This window comes from Malania oleifera, chromosome 1 (assembly GCF_029873635.1).
Source record: "Malania oleifera isolate guangnan ecotype guangnan chromosome 1, ASM2987363v1, whole genome shotgun sequence".
Taxonomy (NCBI): Eukaryota; Viridiplantae; Streptophyta; class Magnoliopsida; order Santalales; family Ximeniaceae; genus Malania; species Malania oleifera.
Genome location: NC_080417.1, coordinates 5,870,497 through 5,885,904, shown reverse-complemented (window position 1 = coordinate 5,885,904; position 15,408 = coordinate 5,870,497). Strand labels below are relative to the sequence as shown.

Sequence of the window (15,408 nt, the reverse complement as noted above, 5' to 3'; positions counted from 1 at the left end):
CAATTTATATTGAGATTTACATGAAGTACTTACATAAAGACATCCTTAAAACTCTAAACTTTTGAACTTCACGTAAATCCTTACTTTGAAATCTTTCCTTGATCATATATAATCTTTAAGCTTTCAATCAACTTTCATTCTTCAAGCTTTTATAAAATATGTCCATCATGAGCTTTATTAACCCTTGAGTTTGCTTTGAAATACTTAAGCTTTACCTACTTCCTGAAACAGTTCAACTTGAAAACCATATCAAACTTATCTTGATTTGTTATCATCAAAGTAAGAATTATAAGCCTTGTTAGGCCAACAATCTCTCCCTTTTTTATGATGACAAATCTAGAGAAAAAATGAGAAAATACTCCTTAAAGTACTCTCCTTTTACAATAGTCATAGCTCCCCCTTTCAATAAGCATGAACGAAAAATTTAGTAAGCATAGAGTCTTCAAGCATAAAGTAAATTTCTCAAGCATTCTTAAGCATAAAGTATTCAAGCATCAGGTGGTCAAACATATGCATAAAGTATCAAGCATTAGGTAGTCAAACATATGCATCAAGTATCAAGCATCAAGTAGTTAATCATATTTTTCTTTTTGCTCTCTCAAACACTCTCCCCCTATGGACATCAATCAAAAAGGAAAAAAGGGTGATCAATCATAAATCATATTTAAGTTTGAACTACAAAGTACTTAAGGCCATCCAGAATATGATACAAGCTAAAATGCTAGCCGGTGAAATACATAGAAATATTAAGTACTAATACATAAGATAAAGTATCAAAACACCATAAGGATCAAGCACGTCATTCTGAATCATCCTTGGATGCACTCCCATCATCTTCGTCTTCTTGTTCCTCAGAATTTTCAGCAGATTCATTGTCACTAGATGGAACTGGTTTTTCTATCCCTTCTTTTCCTTTTATTTTACTTTATTTTTTTTTTAGTTAATTTTCAGGTACATTTTCTTGTAGTTCAGTTTTTTTTTTTTCCATTACTTCGCCACCCAAGTATGCCCTACTTTTCCTGTGCACAGTTTTTCTATTTCCCCTATACTTTCACATTTAGGACAATGTTCCACTTTAGTTGGGGGGGGGGGGGGTGAGCATTTGCATGTGACACTGTGCACGTATACTTGCTGGGATTTATATATTAATTTGAAAAAAAAAAAAAAGAGAAAAAGAAAGAGCATTGAGGATAAACGATTATGCCATGATTAACATTGACTTATACCCTTCACATACTTGCATATAACCTAAGAATTACACACTTGAGTCATTTATATGTAGTTTCTATTTATTCATTTTGTAACTCCATGAAGAATTGATTGATAATACAATCGTGTTAATTTGACTATATAATTTCTTGTATTTACACGACATCTCATGAGGTTGAATAGACACATTCACGTGATTCGTTACACTTACGGTTCCTTGTGGGCATTGAGAGAACACCCGTGACGACTATAACACCTTATGAGATATCCTTGAGCTATTTATCGTCATTTTGAGTGTTAACATCAAATTAGAGTTCATGGAACTTAGTTCTCCTTTCTTCTGGACGATTCCTTGTACACTAGTCTCTGTTTTTGATTTACTAGCCAGAGGTGACATCTAGTGGGAAGATAGAAACCTGGGTCTTGTAGCCTCTACTCAAGATGTGAAGGCTGAGCCACCCTTGAAAATGGACTTAATTCATGGACTACTGTTTGAGTTTAATTTTCATTGATGGTATGAAGACAACAAAAGAAGTGTAAAAAAAATTCTAATTGACCAAGAAAAGACAGAAATTGAAGAATGAGCAGAAGAAAGAATAAGAAATAGGAATGCACATGAAATGAAATGTTAATGTTTGCTCCACAGTATTACCACAAAAAAAAAATCAAGGACACAACACATGTTCTCCACGTCTGAAGATTCTTTAACCGTTTAATGCCTCAGATGTATTCACGCCAAATTTGTGAATGAGTTGATCTAGGGTGGTCTCAGTTGGATATGACGAGTAGGTGAGAAGATGCTAGGGTGAAGGACCCGATACCTCATAGATAGGCTAGATCTTTCTCAAATTAGTCCACTCCATATACTTAGCATTTGTTCCTTTCAATATGTGGGATGTTTGATCGTGACATTCCTCCTCACATATGACAAGTGAACCTATTCCTTTTGAGTGTTCTTGAGGGTATACCAGTTAGGCCGAGTCAAACCGACCGCTCTGTAGGTGTCCACTGGTATCCTAAGTGTATTGAGTCACACACATCACACACACCTCGAGATTTCACTTGTTTATACTCGAACTTATATGACCGCATTAACTCTGAATGCTGGTTAACTTCATATGAGTATATCATTCTTAAATGCTATATAATGATGAAACTTGCATGAGTGACGTGCTTCGGAGTTGTGTACATTGAATATGAACAAGCTCGTGTGAAATTAAGTTATATTCTTGTATGTGAAACGGTATGATTGTATTGTATGGGTATTAATTTCATATTTACTGGAGTTAGCAATTGTGGATACTGCCCTTAAATTCATTCACATTATTTGTTAGAAACTAGTAAAACGTTAGTTGGGGAGTGTGATTACGCGTTTAAACTGCGTAATTAGACGTTTTAATTCATGCATTAGGACTTATATTTTTAATTAAATACCTAATTACTTTCAATATTTTAACAAAGTGTCCTATTTATAATCTCTGGATTTTATTGAGTAATTTATGAATTTTTGACAATTTTTTATCGCAGAAAAATTATCGGGAGCTAAATCCGGCATCAGTTTGTAATTCGGCATAACTTTTCTATCCAAGCTCTAATCGAGATGATTCAAAATTTTGGAGAAGGATGAAAAGATTATCTACAACTTCTGTGTTTTGAGTTTCAAGAGAAATGGGCTCTAAAAGGGTCAAAATCACACTTGTTCACCAAGAAGAAAAAAAAAAAGAAGGAAGAGAAAAAAAAAATAAAAAAAATACTGATGTGATTCGGCCATGCAGCCGGGTCGGATCCATCTGCTGCATAGAGTAACCACGCATCCCTCCCTCTTATAAAACTCCTCTTTTCTTCCTTCACCCACACAACCCTGCAGCCCCTCTCTTCTCCTTCCCTACTCCAACTCTCTCACCTTCTCTGCCCTTCCCTCTCTAACTCTCTCATTCTCCCTTTTCCCAGCTCCTTCTCTCGGCTCTCTCTCCCTCAATTTTCTTCTTTCTTCCTTCCTTCCTTTTCTCTCCTTGCCCTCAGTCTCCTTTTCTCCCTTCTCTCTTCATCCTTTCCCTCTGCTGCTCCTCCCTATTCTTCCCAGGCGCCAGCCAACCGCCCCAAAGCCACTACTTCTCCACGGCCAGGCACCAGACAACAGCCACGCACTAGCCATGCCACCCTGTTGCCAACTTCCTATGAAGCTTCCCTTCCAGCCAGCCACTCGAAGTCTTGCAACCACAGCACAGTTGCTGCACCCACTGCGGCTCTACAGCAACCACCAGCCACCACCCTGCTGCGAGTGGCCATCCATCTGCTACCAGCTGTTGTGCGTCTCCACTGCTGTTGCCAGCTTCTCCAGAACACCGTCTGCTCTCGGCTGCCTGCTGCTTGTGAAGACTCTCGGCTGCCTGTTGCTTCTTCCCCTTGTTCATGCAACTCTTGCAACCACCCAAGCCACTAGAAGCTCCAACACCAGGCCACGGCCAGCCGAGACCTCCAACATCACACAGCAACACTACAGCACCATATCTCTCTCTCTCTCTCTCTCTCTCTTACCTCTTTTTCCTTTCTTTATTTTAGTTGAATATTGTTAATGTTTTTGTTTTGAGGTTTATTTAAAAGTTTAAATTTTAAATATTAATTAAGGTGTTTTATTATTATTGCAGTATTTATTTATTTATTTTCTTAAGTAATTTTAGTGGAAGATTTAATTAGCAGTTCAGTATTTAATTACTTCCGTTAAGTTTGGTTTGGTTCTAAAAAAAAGGAAAAAAATAAAATAAAATCCAAAAAGAAAAAAAATTATTTTTGTTTTTAGAAAATTAAATTAGTTGTCCTTTTAAAATTTAATTTCTTTATTGAAGCTCGATTAGTTTAGAGTTAGCCTTATTAAAGTTTTCATTTTTATCGTGTTCTGTTATCGTTTGAGTTGTTTAAATGTTAAATTTTTGTTGAGTTCATGTTTGCGTTTAAGTTTGGTCTTGATTTTGTTAAAGGTTCGGTTTTTATCGTTCGCATATGTGTTTGATTGAGTTTCCATTATTGCGTGTTTTAATTACGTGTTGAAATTGCCGTCTTTTCTATTCCAAAATTTAATGTGTATTTCGATGTTTGCCTGATTAGACGTAGGTTTTCTGTTCTTATTATTTAATTCAGTGCATGTTAGGATTAGGGTTTAAATTGCATTTTTGTTAATTTGTCAAAAGAAATCTCCAACAATCCAGAGAAATCGAATCTGAAATGAGTTCAGTAACTTTTTAATTTCGATTGGAAAAATGTAAAACTTGAGATTAAACCGCATTTCTTGAGGAGACGATTTAGCCTTTGGACTGAATATTACACGACAAAACTTCTATACTTGGGATAGCTTCCGAGCTGCTCATTTTTCGAGTGAGTCAGTCGATGAACTCCCTTCGTGGCCTCGTCGACGAAGTGACGTGACTCGTCGACGAGTGCAACTATATAAATAGCCTAAACTCGATTTTTCTGCAAAAATCACGCGAAGAATCTCTCTCTCTCTCTCTCTCTCTCTCTCTCTCTCTCTCCTGTTCGTCCCCTCTCCCTTCTCTTTAAAATTTTGGGCCGGTCTCTTATCGGTTCGACAATCCAAGGCCGCCACAACACTCCTGGGAAGTTTCTCTTTAAGTCTACTGGAGTGGATCATTGGTAGGACTAACTTTGACTCCATCCCAAATTCAAGATAATACTTTTTATTTAATATTTGGCTTTCCTACAATTGTATAAAATGTAGTACTCCAAAAAATACTGAAGTTTTGTTCAAGGAGATGTTGTTTCAGGGTGTTGCAGGTGTAGGACTAGTCATTGTAATTCAGTAGTCGGGTAAGGGAGTAAACTAAAACAATAATTTTCTATGAAAATCATTATTATTTAATAGAAGATTAATTTTCAAAAAGCATGTATTATGTATAAGTATATTTGTGAAAATGTATATTTAGAAAAATATTGCTATTACACAAGAATATATATTTTTAAGTATGAAATGTCAGAATTTGTGATTTCAGAATAGAATTCATGATTTTATTCAGTTTGTGTGGCATGAATATTATTTTATGCATATTGTATTATGTTAAGTCAATTTTATAGAAAAAACATGTTTCAATTATTTTCAGGAATAACATGATAATTCAGTAAACTATGATTTCAGAATATATGATAAACAGTACATTTACTCAAATCAGCATGTATGATATGTTCGGCGCAAGACCGTGATTGATAGCCGGTGCAAGGTCGTAGATATGCATATTTTCGGTGTAAGGCCGCAGTTATGAATGTATTCGGCACAAGGCATTAATTATTTATGTTATTATAGAATTCAGAAATGCTATCAATCTATTTATGTTAAAACAGTATATTATCATGTATTATATGTTATTAGAATTCAGATGATAGTTCAGATAAGTTATCAGGAGCACGATACCGTAACTATACAATTCAGTTCAGTTTAGACTTGTGCTAATCGCCCTTGCCAGTATAGGAGGTGGGAGATGGATAGTTGATGTGGCTTTCAGTGTAAAGTTATATATGTCCACTTGGCAGTCTGGACCAGAGTGTGGTGAACCCATCGTACTTACAGACATTTTTGACTCGATAGTGGTCGGCCAGCTATTGTTGGGTCCCGCTTTCGGGCTGCATAACCCGTCATGAGGACTAATACATGACATCAGTTAGCTATTCATCCTGAATAAATTTCAGAATTACTAGTTATATCAGATGATTTTATGAACAATTAAATACAGTATGATTTAGTAAAATTATAAAATTATATGCTTACTCAGTTATGATATTACTAGGGTTTTTAAGCATGTGACATGTACTATTTATTATAGTACGCAAATATTCATATTGTCATACAACTATATTTAGTTTATTTCTCTTATTGAGATGTATTTCACCCCGGCTTAAACCATTTCAAGAAATCCAGAAAGACAAGCGGACCAAACCTCGTGCCGTTGAGGCGGTTGTGCTACCCCGTTAAGAGGGTGAGTCTTTTAAACTAAGGTCAGTAGATTTTTTATATAAGATCCTAATTTTATTTTTTTGATATTTTGAGGATTATATATTTATACAGTATATGATAAAATGTAAGTAACTCTGGTATATTATGTTATACGGTTAGATGGATGAAATTTATATTTACAGTTACTTAGGTTTCCGCTGTCTATGACAGGTATATCCCCGTTATCCACAGATTCAAATTCACATTGCTATCTCATTAGTTAATGATATCAGGGTATCTAATATAATTAATTATGTAGTAGATTAAGCAGGTCGTTACATTTTGAGTGTAAAATAAAAAGACATAGAAAAGACAATCCAATTTTATATATACAGACAATCCAATTTTATATATACATATTTTGGGTGCAAAATAAAGTCCTAAAAACAAACACAACCTAATATGTCCAAGGAGGAAAAAGTTGATGTGGGAGAGGATGAGGATCCAAATGAGATGATGACACAGTGGACGGACTGATTGCTGGTAATGGAAGGCTTTACACGCACGCAGGTATTATCTCAAGGTCACTTTTTAAGTCAAATAAATCACAAATCAAGGGGATAAAAGAAAAGCTCATCCCGCAATCATCCACTACCCCTGCTGCCATCAGCTTCAACCACTTTCCTCTCGAGGAATGCCTTTATTATTTTGGTGCCATCAACCCTAAGGATAACATTTTTAAATGAAGATCCCATTCCCATGTCACTGCCAAGCGCTCCAATTTTCATGCCTCTTAGACAGTGCTCCTTCAGAGAGAGAGAGAGAGAGAGAGAGAGAGAGAGAAGGTGCAGCCATTAAACATAAAACTGGAACAGTTACAAGAGAAAACCAGAGAGAGATACATACAACCAACCAAGCAAAGGAGAATTTTATACACAGCCATCTATGCTTACATTACAAGGATTCATTTGGGCATAATCATCTGCCCCCTTCCTCGCACCCTTTGTGCACCGGGCTGCCCTTTTTTATTTTTTATTTTTACAGATGAACCCCCAAAACATCCCAAAATACAACATACAAATCACATGCTGATTTTTCAGCTGCAGCGGTAGATGTAGATCTACCCTGTTTATTGCAACCAATCGAACAAACAAACGAACAAAAGCCCTCACAGCCCTAAATTTGGCTTTCTTCCAAGATAAATTTGGTGGCATTGCCTAATCAATCAATCAAACAATCTGAATTTGAAGTATGGATGGGGGAAACGAGGAGTTTCATTCCTGCATGAGATTAAAGAAGCAATTACCATTTCTTGCACATTGTAAGTACATCCCCAGCGATAAATGATTATGCCTGCAGGTATCCTTTATCTTCCAGGTACGTTATCACCGTTTCAGCCATATCACTCGGAGAAGCACAATCCCATTCCTTATGCTGCAATACTATCTGCAAAACATTTGTTTTCCTTTTAAAACCTTACTAAATCCTGGGGGATCCCAAATGAATAAAGAAAAATTCAAAAAATATACTAAAGATAGCTCAGAATGTGTATGAAGTTGACTTTCTTTAGAATGCTCTGGCAACTCTATATTTCAAACTTCAACCAGATGAACAGAAGGGTGCCAGCCAAACCACAACTTTCACCATGATTTTTTTTAATGCACAAACAAACCCATTTATGTATGTTTCTCCTCTCATTGTACGGGTACCTCACAATTTGACGGTGGCTCATATGGATCATCAATTCCCGTAAAACCTGATTTCAAAATAATAGAAATAGTCGCGTGATAATTTCATCAAATAATTAAATTTGGCAGAAGCAAATTAAACAGAGCCAAAGTTTAATAATAAATAATATTTTTTAACTACCAAAATGGGGAAATAAACGGCACTAAGGCAATTCTGGATGCCAACTCCAAGTCAATTGCTTTCAAATAGAAAAGCAAGCAAATCAACATAATGGTCTGCTGTGAAAGGTCTAGTAGTAACTAAACACCCTTGACTAGAGTCAATGGCAGCGACATTGTGTGGAAGAAAGGAGAGAGAAACATAAGCACATCCCAGGATAAATAACACTTCGTCTAGTGACATGCTAAGGCTATCCCAGGGATTTCAAAGTGATATTCTGTACTCTGAAGCTACACTAGGAATTTTCCAAGTGACAAGCCCTTCATTCCATATAGTGTCACTTCAACATGAGACATTGTAGTCCCTTAGACAATAATACCAGTTTGACCATGGACATCAATGTTGGAGGCGTTAGGTTCAAGCCTTAGGGAGGGATTTGGGATGGGATGGGATGGCCTACCCCTACCCACAGCAACAAAAAACAGAGGTCAGAAACAAAAAATTGACAGGCAAAATAGGCCAAAAATAATTGGGAATAGAAACAACCGTTATTGAGTGTATTCTATTAACACACTGTAAAATGTACCTTTTATCTTTCCAGCTCGTGCGAGTTTGTACAATCCCTTTGGGTCCCTTGCTTCACATACTGCAAGTGGTACATCCATGAACACCTGAAAAACGTATGCTCTGATTACATCCCTAGGTTAAGCACATGCCCTCACAGTTTAATCATCGCCAGAATAAGTGGAGACCTCAATGAAATCTCCTTCTGGCAGTAGCACACGGCAGGCATCTCGGTCCTTTCTGTATGGAGAAATTACGCTAGCGATGCAAATAACACCGGCATCAGCAAAGAGTTTTGCTACCTCCCCTAAAATTCATGAAGATATGAAATTTGAAAAAAAAATTTATATATTCAAAAAAAAGAGAACAAAGTCTCAAACAATGAACCAAAAATATACCAACCTATCCTCCGTATGTTTTCTGCACGATCTTCAGCTTTGAAACTAAGGTCACGGTTTAGACCATGCCTAACATTGTCACCATCGAGTATGTAGGTCAGCTTTCCTCTGGAGTGCAAGCCTCGACTCAAAGCACAGGCCAAAGTGCTTTTTCCTAAATTTGAACTCCAAGTTACAATAATAATTATAGCAAGAAGAACATCAATAGCAAGCTATGGACAGTAAGAAAAGGTTGAATATGGAGGTGAGAAATACACTAGCTCAAACTCGCTTATTGTCTAATAATTTGTAATCAGAATTTTCTTCCTTTGTCAACAGATATATCATCATTTTGACATTCATTTTTCACTTGATAGTTGATAGCACCGTGACTGTCAAAAAAATGCACCACCCACTAACAGCTTGGCCTCAAACTTATTAAATGCATAATCCAAGAAATATAAAAATGGAACACTGGAAGCAAATTCACAAGGTCAGGCCTTGTGAAAAAATCTCAAGCCCAGTCCTTAAACAGGCTAAAGTAGCCAGATTCAAGCTTGAACTCAGTCTTTCCTAGCATCTGATTGTGTTCATTATGAGAGGTCACTAGAAACATCTTTCTTGGGTTTCTGCAATTATGTTAACTAAACAAAAGACAAACACGTAGTTAATGTTAAGAAACATTCGAATCCTTAATATATAATGTTAAGTTTGAAGTACTTGCCACATTTATTTTATTGTTATATAATTTACATGGATTGTCCAAAGCCCAGTAAAAGGAGCAATCATCACAAAGACAAACTACAAAAAAAAAAAAAAAATTCTTTTGCTCAAACCTTGAATATTAGCCCAAAATTTTGAGTTTAGTTACAAATGAAACAAAGGGATCCAAAATATCCTCATTATCATTGTTGCAAATATTTCTTGCAAACACAAGGGCAAAACAGTTATTTTATATAAAACTTCTACTGGTTTATTCATGGAATAACAGGGTTATCACTTCCCTTTTGTAATATATGATCTACTTAGAAGGACTGAAGAATGACATTAACATATGAACACAAGAAGATCGTCAACAACCTTAAAAAATATTGCTCACAGTAATAAAATTTGTACTGACGTTGCCATCTTTCATCTCTAACATTATAGCAATTTCATAAATCGCAGAGGCCAGAATATTCATCAGGAAAAAAGTAAAATAGCAAGCAAATGGTGTCAGATTTATTTCAAGAACACAAGTGACGTTGAACACCATTGCCAAATGATAGCAAAGGTACATGAGAACGTAATAAGAACCATACATCATCATTTGAACCACATCATCTAACCGGTAAAAGAAGCATTGTAAATCAAGAGAAGTCATGCGGCAAAGATGTCCCAAATCCAATTACCAATATAAGTAGAGAATGCCATACACAATTGCATAACAAACCTGATCCACTGAGACCTGTAATCCATATAACACATCCTCTTTGTTGAAGCAAATTCTGCCTGTCGAGTTTTTCAACCGAACATTTATGCCACACTATGTTTGTCGACTTTCCCATAGTGGAGGTCTGGTGGAGATTTTTACCTAGATAGATAGCTAGAAATTAGAACCCTAGAGAGATCCATACGAGAATAAACTATCGGCCTGATTTGTAACAAGCTTGCAACTATATGCATAGAGCCTTCAGCCAGGTTTGCCATGTAAAAGAACAACAATATTTCGAGACCCAGCTTCACATAACTCAACAGTTATAGACAATAAATTGTTTCCACTGAGCATCAATTAAACAAAAAAAACTACATGAATAAATAAATAAATAAATTGGAAATTGAGGGCATCATATTCCAGAGCATCAACACAGTCAAACAAATAAATAAATAAATATATATTATATATATATATATATATATATATATATATATATATATATATATATATATATATATATAAGAAAAGCATTCACAATCTTCCTCTAAACTACATGAATTTCAGAGACTTGTGAACAAATTACCCCAAACTTTTACCTGATTCCTATTTGGGGGCTGATCTTTTACTTTTCCTATTAGAAATATTAACCATTAAAATTGTTGCAATCTTAGGGACTATTGTCAACCATAAATTATTACATTCGTGACGACTAAACTTTCACCCGGCTTTCTGACACACACTGTACTTTTATTCAAGATTCATAAATATCATCCACTAAACAAACAATGCCGTCCATCTTGCTAAAAAAAAAAATAATGAGAAGAAGAATAGAAAAAAGAAAAAAATAACGCTCGAAATGCAGCGGATTGGCGAATACCTCCAGAGATATCAACATTCTGGCTGGCAATGGAGGCCCGAGAGTCCTCCACTGCCTTAAGTGATGGCAAGAAGCTGGACCTCGCATTCGAATCAGAGAAAGAAACACCTTTCACCAGGGAAATCTTGACAAACCCTAGCTTCGACGGAAAGGAGGAGGCGGCGGAGTCCCAGTCCAACGGAGGACGCCAAGGCGACGGCGGGACGCCAAGCCGAGAAGCCATACCTATCAGGGGACGAGTGAAGATAGGAGGAAAAAATGTCGACGGAAGGGGTGGAAAAATTACCTGGTCCGAAAATAGGTTGTCTGATTAAAAATAGGAGAATGCGAGGATTGCGGTCGATGGTTTTTTACAGAAAAATTTATAGAAAATTTGAAGGCAGTCGAGGGAGAGAGACGAGGAGGAGAGAGACGGTGAGGAGAGAGTTATTTGAGTGCCACGGCGATGACACGGCGATGGCGCTCGACAGATAATGACAGATGGAGTTTTTTCCTACTTTATTATTAATTTATAATAATATATTAAATAATAAAATTATTTCCAAAATAACATAATTTGGTTACTTAGTCCATTAAATCTCGCTAAGCCAAGTAGCGAGATTTATTAGACGTCACAACCAGCTTATTTTCAAGGCAAATTTTGTTAGGTCAAGTAGTGAGATTTTCTTGCCACACGTCAATACTTGGATGGACTATCATTTAAATTTCGTTATTCGGTGCAGCGAGATTTAGAAAAATTATTTGAAAAAACGTTACACAAAGTAGCGAGTTGCACTAGCCCACTCTTTTTGAATTTTTTCTCGATTTATCCTTTAAAAAAAATATTAAATAATACCTTATTTTGAGAAATGTTTCCCAGAATGACTCTAATGTATTATCGCTACTTGGAGTAAGGAGATTTAAACAAATCTCGCTACTCCAAGTAGGGAGATTTTTCACGTGTCACGGAAAAGATAAACATAGGCAAATCTCGTTACTTGGAGTAGCGAAATTTGTTTGTCACACGTCTAGACTAGATTGAAGCTACCATTTAAATCTCGTTGCTTCGTGTAGCGAGATTTTCGGTGTATGAAGAATTTTTTGTTTTCCCCTTATTTATTTATTTATTATAATAGTGATTAATTAAATTATTGGAAGGAATAATCATTTATTAATTTAAATTTTTACATATAATAAATTATATTTTGTAATTTAGTTAAAAATATTATTTTTATTATAAATAAATATAATAGTCATACATTATAAATATACACTAATTATATTTAATTAAATAGGGAAATCTTCTATTATTTTATTGAGTAGAAAATATTTAAATATTAATTTAAAATAATTATTATTGAAATTGTTAATCAATTAGATAAACTAATTAATTGATAACAGCAACCTTCTATTTAGGCCCTATTTAGAAAATGAAAAATAGGGGAAAAAAAAGTAAAAGAAATATAAAAGAATTTAACTTTCATATTTCATATTAAGAAAATTGAGGGAAAAAAAGGTATAGCAAAAGAATGCATAAAAATATAATTTTAGAAATGATCAACATTTGAGTTTTATGAATTATTAATCGTATAAAATAAGTTATCATTTTTTAAATATGTTTCCTTTTTTAATACAAAATCTTTCATTGAAATGAATCCTAAAACCTACCCGTGTATTAGAGATCACCGAGCTCAATCTGAAAAAGGAAAACTTGATTCCACAGGACAATTACTTGGATTGATTTGATAGTCAAATAGGTACCAGAGAGCCTTTTGAAATGCTCCTTTAGCAACCTCCTAGGGAGGGAATCTTCTTGCAAGCCGTTTCACCACCTTTTTCCACCCAAAAAAAAAAAAATTCATCAAGAAATGAACCCCAATACACACCGATTCGCATTACGGAACAGGTCTATCGAGTTCCCCAAAATAATAAAACAAAAATAGTAGAGTTAATGCAGACACCGATAAGAAAAGAAATCAAAACCACAAAACCCTCCCAATACAACGAAAAAGCAAAGATCGAAGCTCGAAAGAAATCGGTAGATGAAGAAATGAAATTACCGACAAAAGAGAGAGAGTGGGAAGTGATGCAGAGGCCTTTAGGGAGAGATTGGGAAGTGAGATTGAATTCAAGAATGGAGAAGATGGGCTTGTCTGTTACCCTATTTATAGGTGGGCTTTGTTAGTGTTACGGGGAGGGTATCTATCCCAAACCTCTTTGGCAGAGTTCGATCTATAACCATGGTCCCAACCTCAACAAGCCACTCTCTGTTCATCGAATATGCCCAAAAGGTTTCGGCATTTTGTCTGAATTCAAGCTCTATTGAATCACTTTAATCTCGTACGCCATGGAAATGGCTTCCAGTTCTCGAACTGTAGAAGAGATCTTCAAGGATTACAATAGTAGACGAGCTAGCCTTGTTCGTGCCTTAACCTATTATGTTAATGGTTGTTATGGTCTCTATGATCCAGATAAGGAGAACCTGTGTCTGTATATACAGCCAAATGAAACTTGGGAAGTTACTCTTCTAACAGAGGAAGTTCCACTTCTTGAACCTGCACTTGGGATTAATGATGGACAAGTTAAAGGCAACTCGAGACTTGTTGATGAAAGTTACGAGGAAGATGAAGATGAACATAGTGAAACCTTTTGTGGAAGCTGCAGTGGAAACTACAATGCTAATGAGTTTTGGATTGGTTGCAAAATTTGTGAGAAGTGATTCCATGTAAAGTGTGTGAAGATTACCCCCCGCAAAGGCTGAGAGTATTAAGCAATACAAATGCCCATCTTGTAGGACTTTTTTCCCGATTTATCTTTTTTTTTTTTAAGAAAATATATTAAATAATACCTTTTTTGGGCAAATAATTCCCGGAATGACTCTGATGTAATATCGCTACTTGGTCCAGCAAGATTTGCCACGTGTCACGAAACGACATCTCTCATTTGATGTGGTCTTCTAGATTTGTACGTCATGTTGTATGAGATAATCTTTTGGCCTTACTTGCATGTTCAAACCCCCCAAAAAAAATCCCTTTTTCTTGCTTGAATCATTCGCCTAAATGGAAACTAAAATATGGCTTTTAATATTTGATAACATCAAGTATCCATATCCTTTGGATCCATTAGTTAATTAACTTAAAATAATCTTCACTCATTAGTTACTTAACTATTTGATTTAGGGATGGGGTTAGCAAGTCCCAGTTCAACTAGGTTTTGAACATTGAGTTGGATCAAATTATAAAGGTGTTTGTGCTTATCCAAGTCCTTTTTTTACACGCGTTACCCACACTATTTTGTTGGATTAATTTGTAATAGATATGTGATCATAAATTTTTTTTAACAATGTTTCATATGTGTAGGCATGTTGGCTAACAAAGATACCCTTCTGGTTTGAAATTTGACTTCGTTTGGTACATGCTTGAGCATGCATGTTGAGTTTAGTTTGGGGGGTAGGGAAGGGAGATATAGGGTTCAAATTTTAGGAACAAAGTTCAGCCTCTAATTATTATCAACCTTCATGTATGCAGTAGCACTGATATGCTATGCTCATTTGGCAGCAACTTTCATTCACAATTCATGAAGTTTGACGTCATTTTCTTTTTTCTTTTGTGGTAAGTATGCAGTTATTGACCTACTTTGCAGACATGAATTGTTTTTCACATAAATCATGGTATATGTCCAATGAGTTAGTGTATATTTATAACGTATGATTTTTATATTGAGTTCTTTAGTTGTTGTTGACCCGATATTCTTAATATGAATAATAGTAATATGAGTATTGGAACTCAAAATTTGATATACATTTAGCATAGTGTGGGTGTCCAATTATATAAAGAATTATTACTCTAGAAAATTCGGTAGAGTCCCCTTTAAAAATTGAGCATATCCCATCCATGCACCTGTTCAAAGAAAACATTTATTCAACATAATCGATACCAATTTGTTCACAACATTACATTCACCATTTTCATACACATCCAACCTATCAAATTATTATAAAAATTTTGGCAGAGTCTCCTTTAAAAATTGAGCATATCCATCAATGCACCTATTCAAAGAAAACATTTATCCAACACAATTGATACTAGTATGTTCACAACGTTACATTCACCACTTTCATACACATTCAACCTATCAAATTACTATAAAAATTTCGGCAGAGTCCCCTTTAAAAAATGAGCATATTCATCCATGCACC

At 35.4% G+C, this 15,408-nt stretch overlaps 2 protein-coding genes across 3 annotated transcripts; one reads left to right on the top strand and one right to left on the bottom strand.

Annotated features, from left to right (window-relative positions):
* Window positions 1–7,047: 7,047 nt before the first annotated feature.
* LOC131165669 (adenylyl-sulfate kinase 3) lies at window positions 7,048–11,694 on the bottom strand. Of its 2 annotated transcripts, none has more exons than XM_058123666.1 (8): window positions 11,518–11,694; window positions 11,232–11,456; window positions 10,370–10,510; window positions 8,963–9,112; window positions 8,749–8,867; window positions 8,583–8,667; window positions 7,858–7,904; window positions 7,048–7,594 (listed from the first exon to the last, which is right to left on the bottom strand). In XM_058123666.1, the coding sequence occupies exons 2-8, from the start codon at window positions 11,452–11,454 to the stop codon at window positions 7,496–7,498; spliced, it is 864 nt and encodes a 287-aa protein (XP_057979649.1). In that variant the 5' UTR covers window positions 11,455–11,456; window positions 11,518–11,694; the 3' UTR covers window positions 7,048–7,495. The 2 variants fall into 2 exon arrangements, with proteins under 2 accessions (XP_057979649.1, XP_057979642.1); XM_058123659.1 differs by having other exon boundaries at window positions 7,048–7,365; window positions 7,455–7,594; window positions 11,232–11,639.
* Window positions 11,695–13,557: 1,863 nt separating this feature from the next.
* LOC131144593 (PHD finger protein ALFIN-LIKE 3-like) lies at window positions 13,558–13,929 on the top strand. Its single transcript, XM_058093322.1, has one exon. The coding sequence runs from the start codon at window positions 13,558–13,560 to the stop codon at window positions 13,927–13,929; it is 372 nt and encodes a 123-aa protein (XP_057949305.1).
* Window positions 13,930–15,408: the final 1,479 nt, after the last annotated feature.

Coding starts and splice junctions, on each gene's coding strand:
- LOC131144593 (XM_058093322.1), top strand. CDS start 13,558: ATGGAAATGGCTTCCAGTTCTCGAACTGTAGAAGAGATCTTCAAGGAT.
- LOC131165669 (XM_058123666.1), bottom strand. CDS start 11,454: ATGGCTTCTCGGCTTGGCGTCCCGCCGTCGCCTTGGCGTCCTCCGTTG. Junction 9,113..10,369: donor TACAGGTCTCAGTGGATCAG/GTTTGTTATGCA, acceptor GTTCAAATTTAG/GAAAAAGCACTTTGGCCTGT. Junction 7,905..8,582: donor ACGAGCTGGAAAGATAAAAG/GTACATTTTACA, acceptor TTTTGAAATCAG/GTTTTACGGGAATTGATGAT.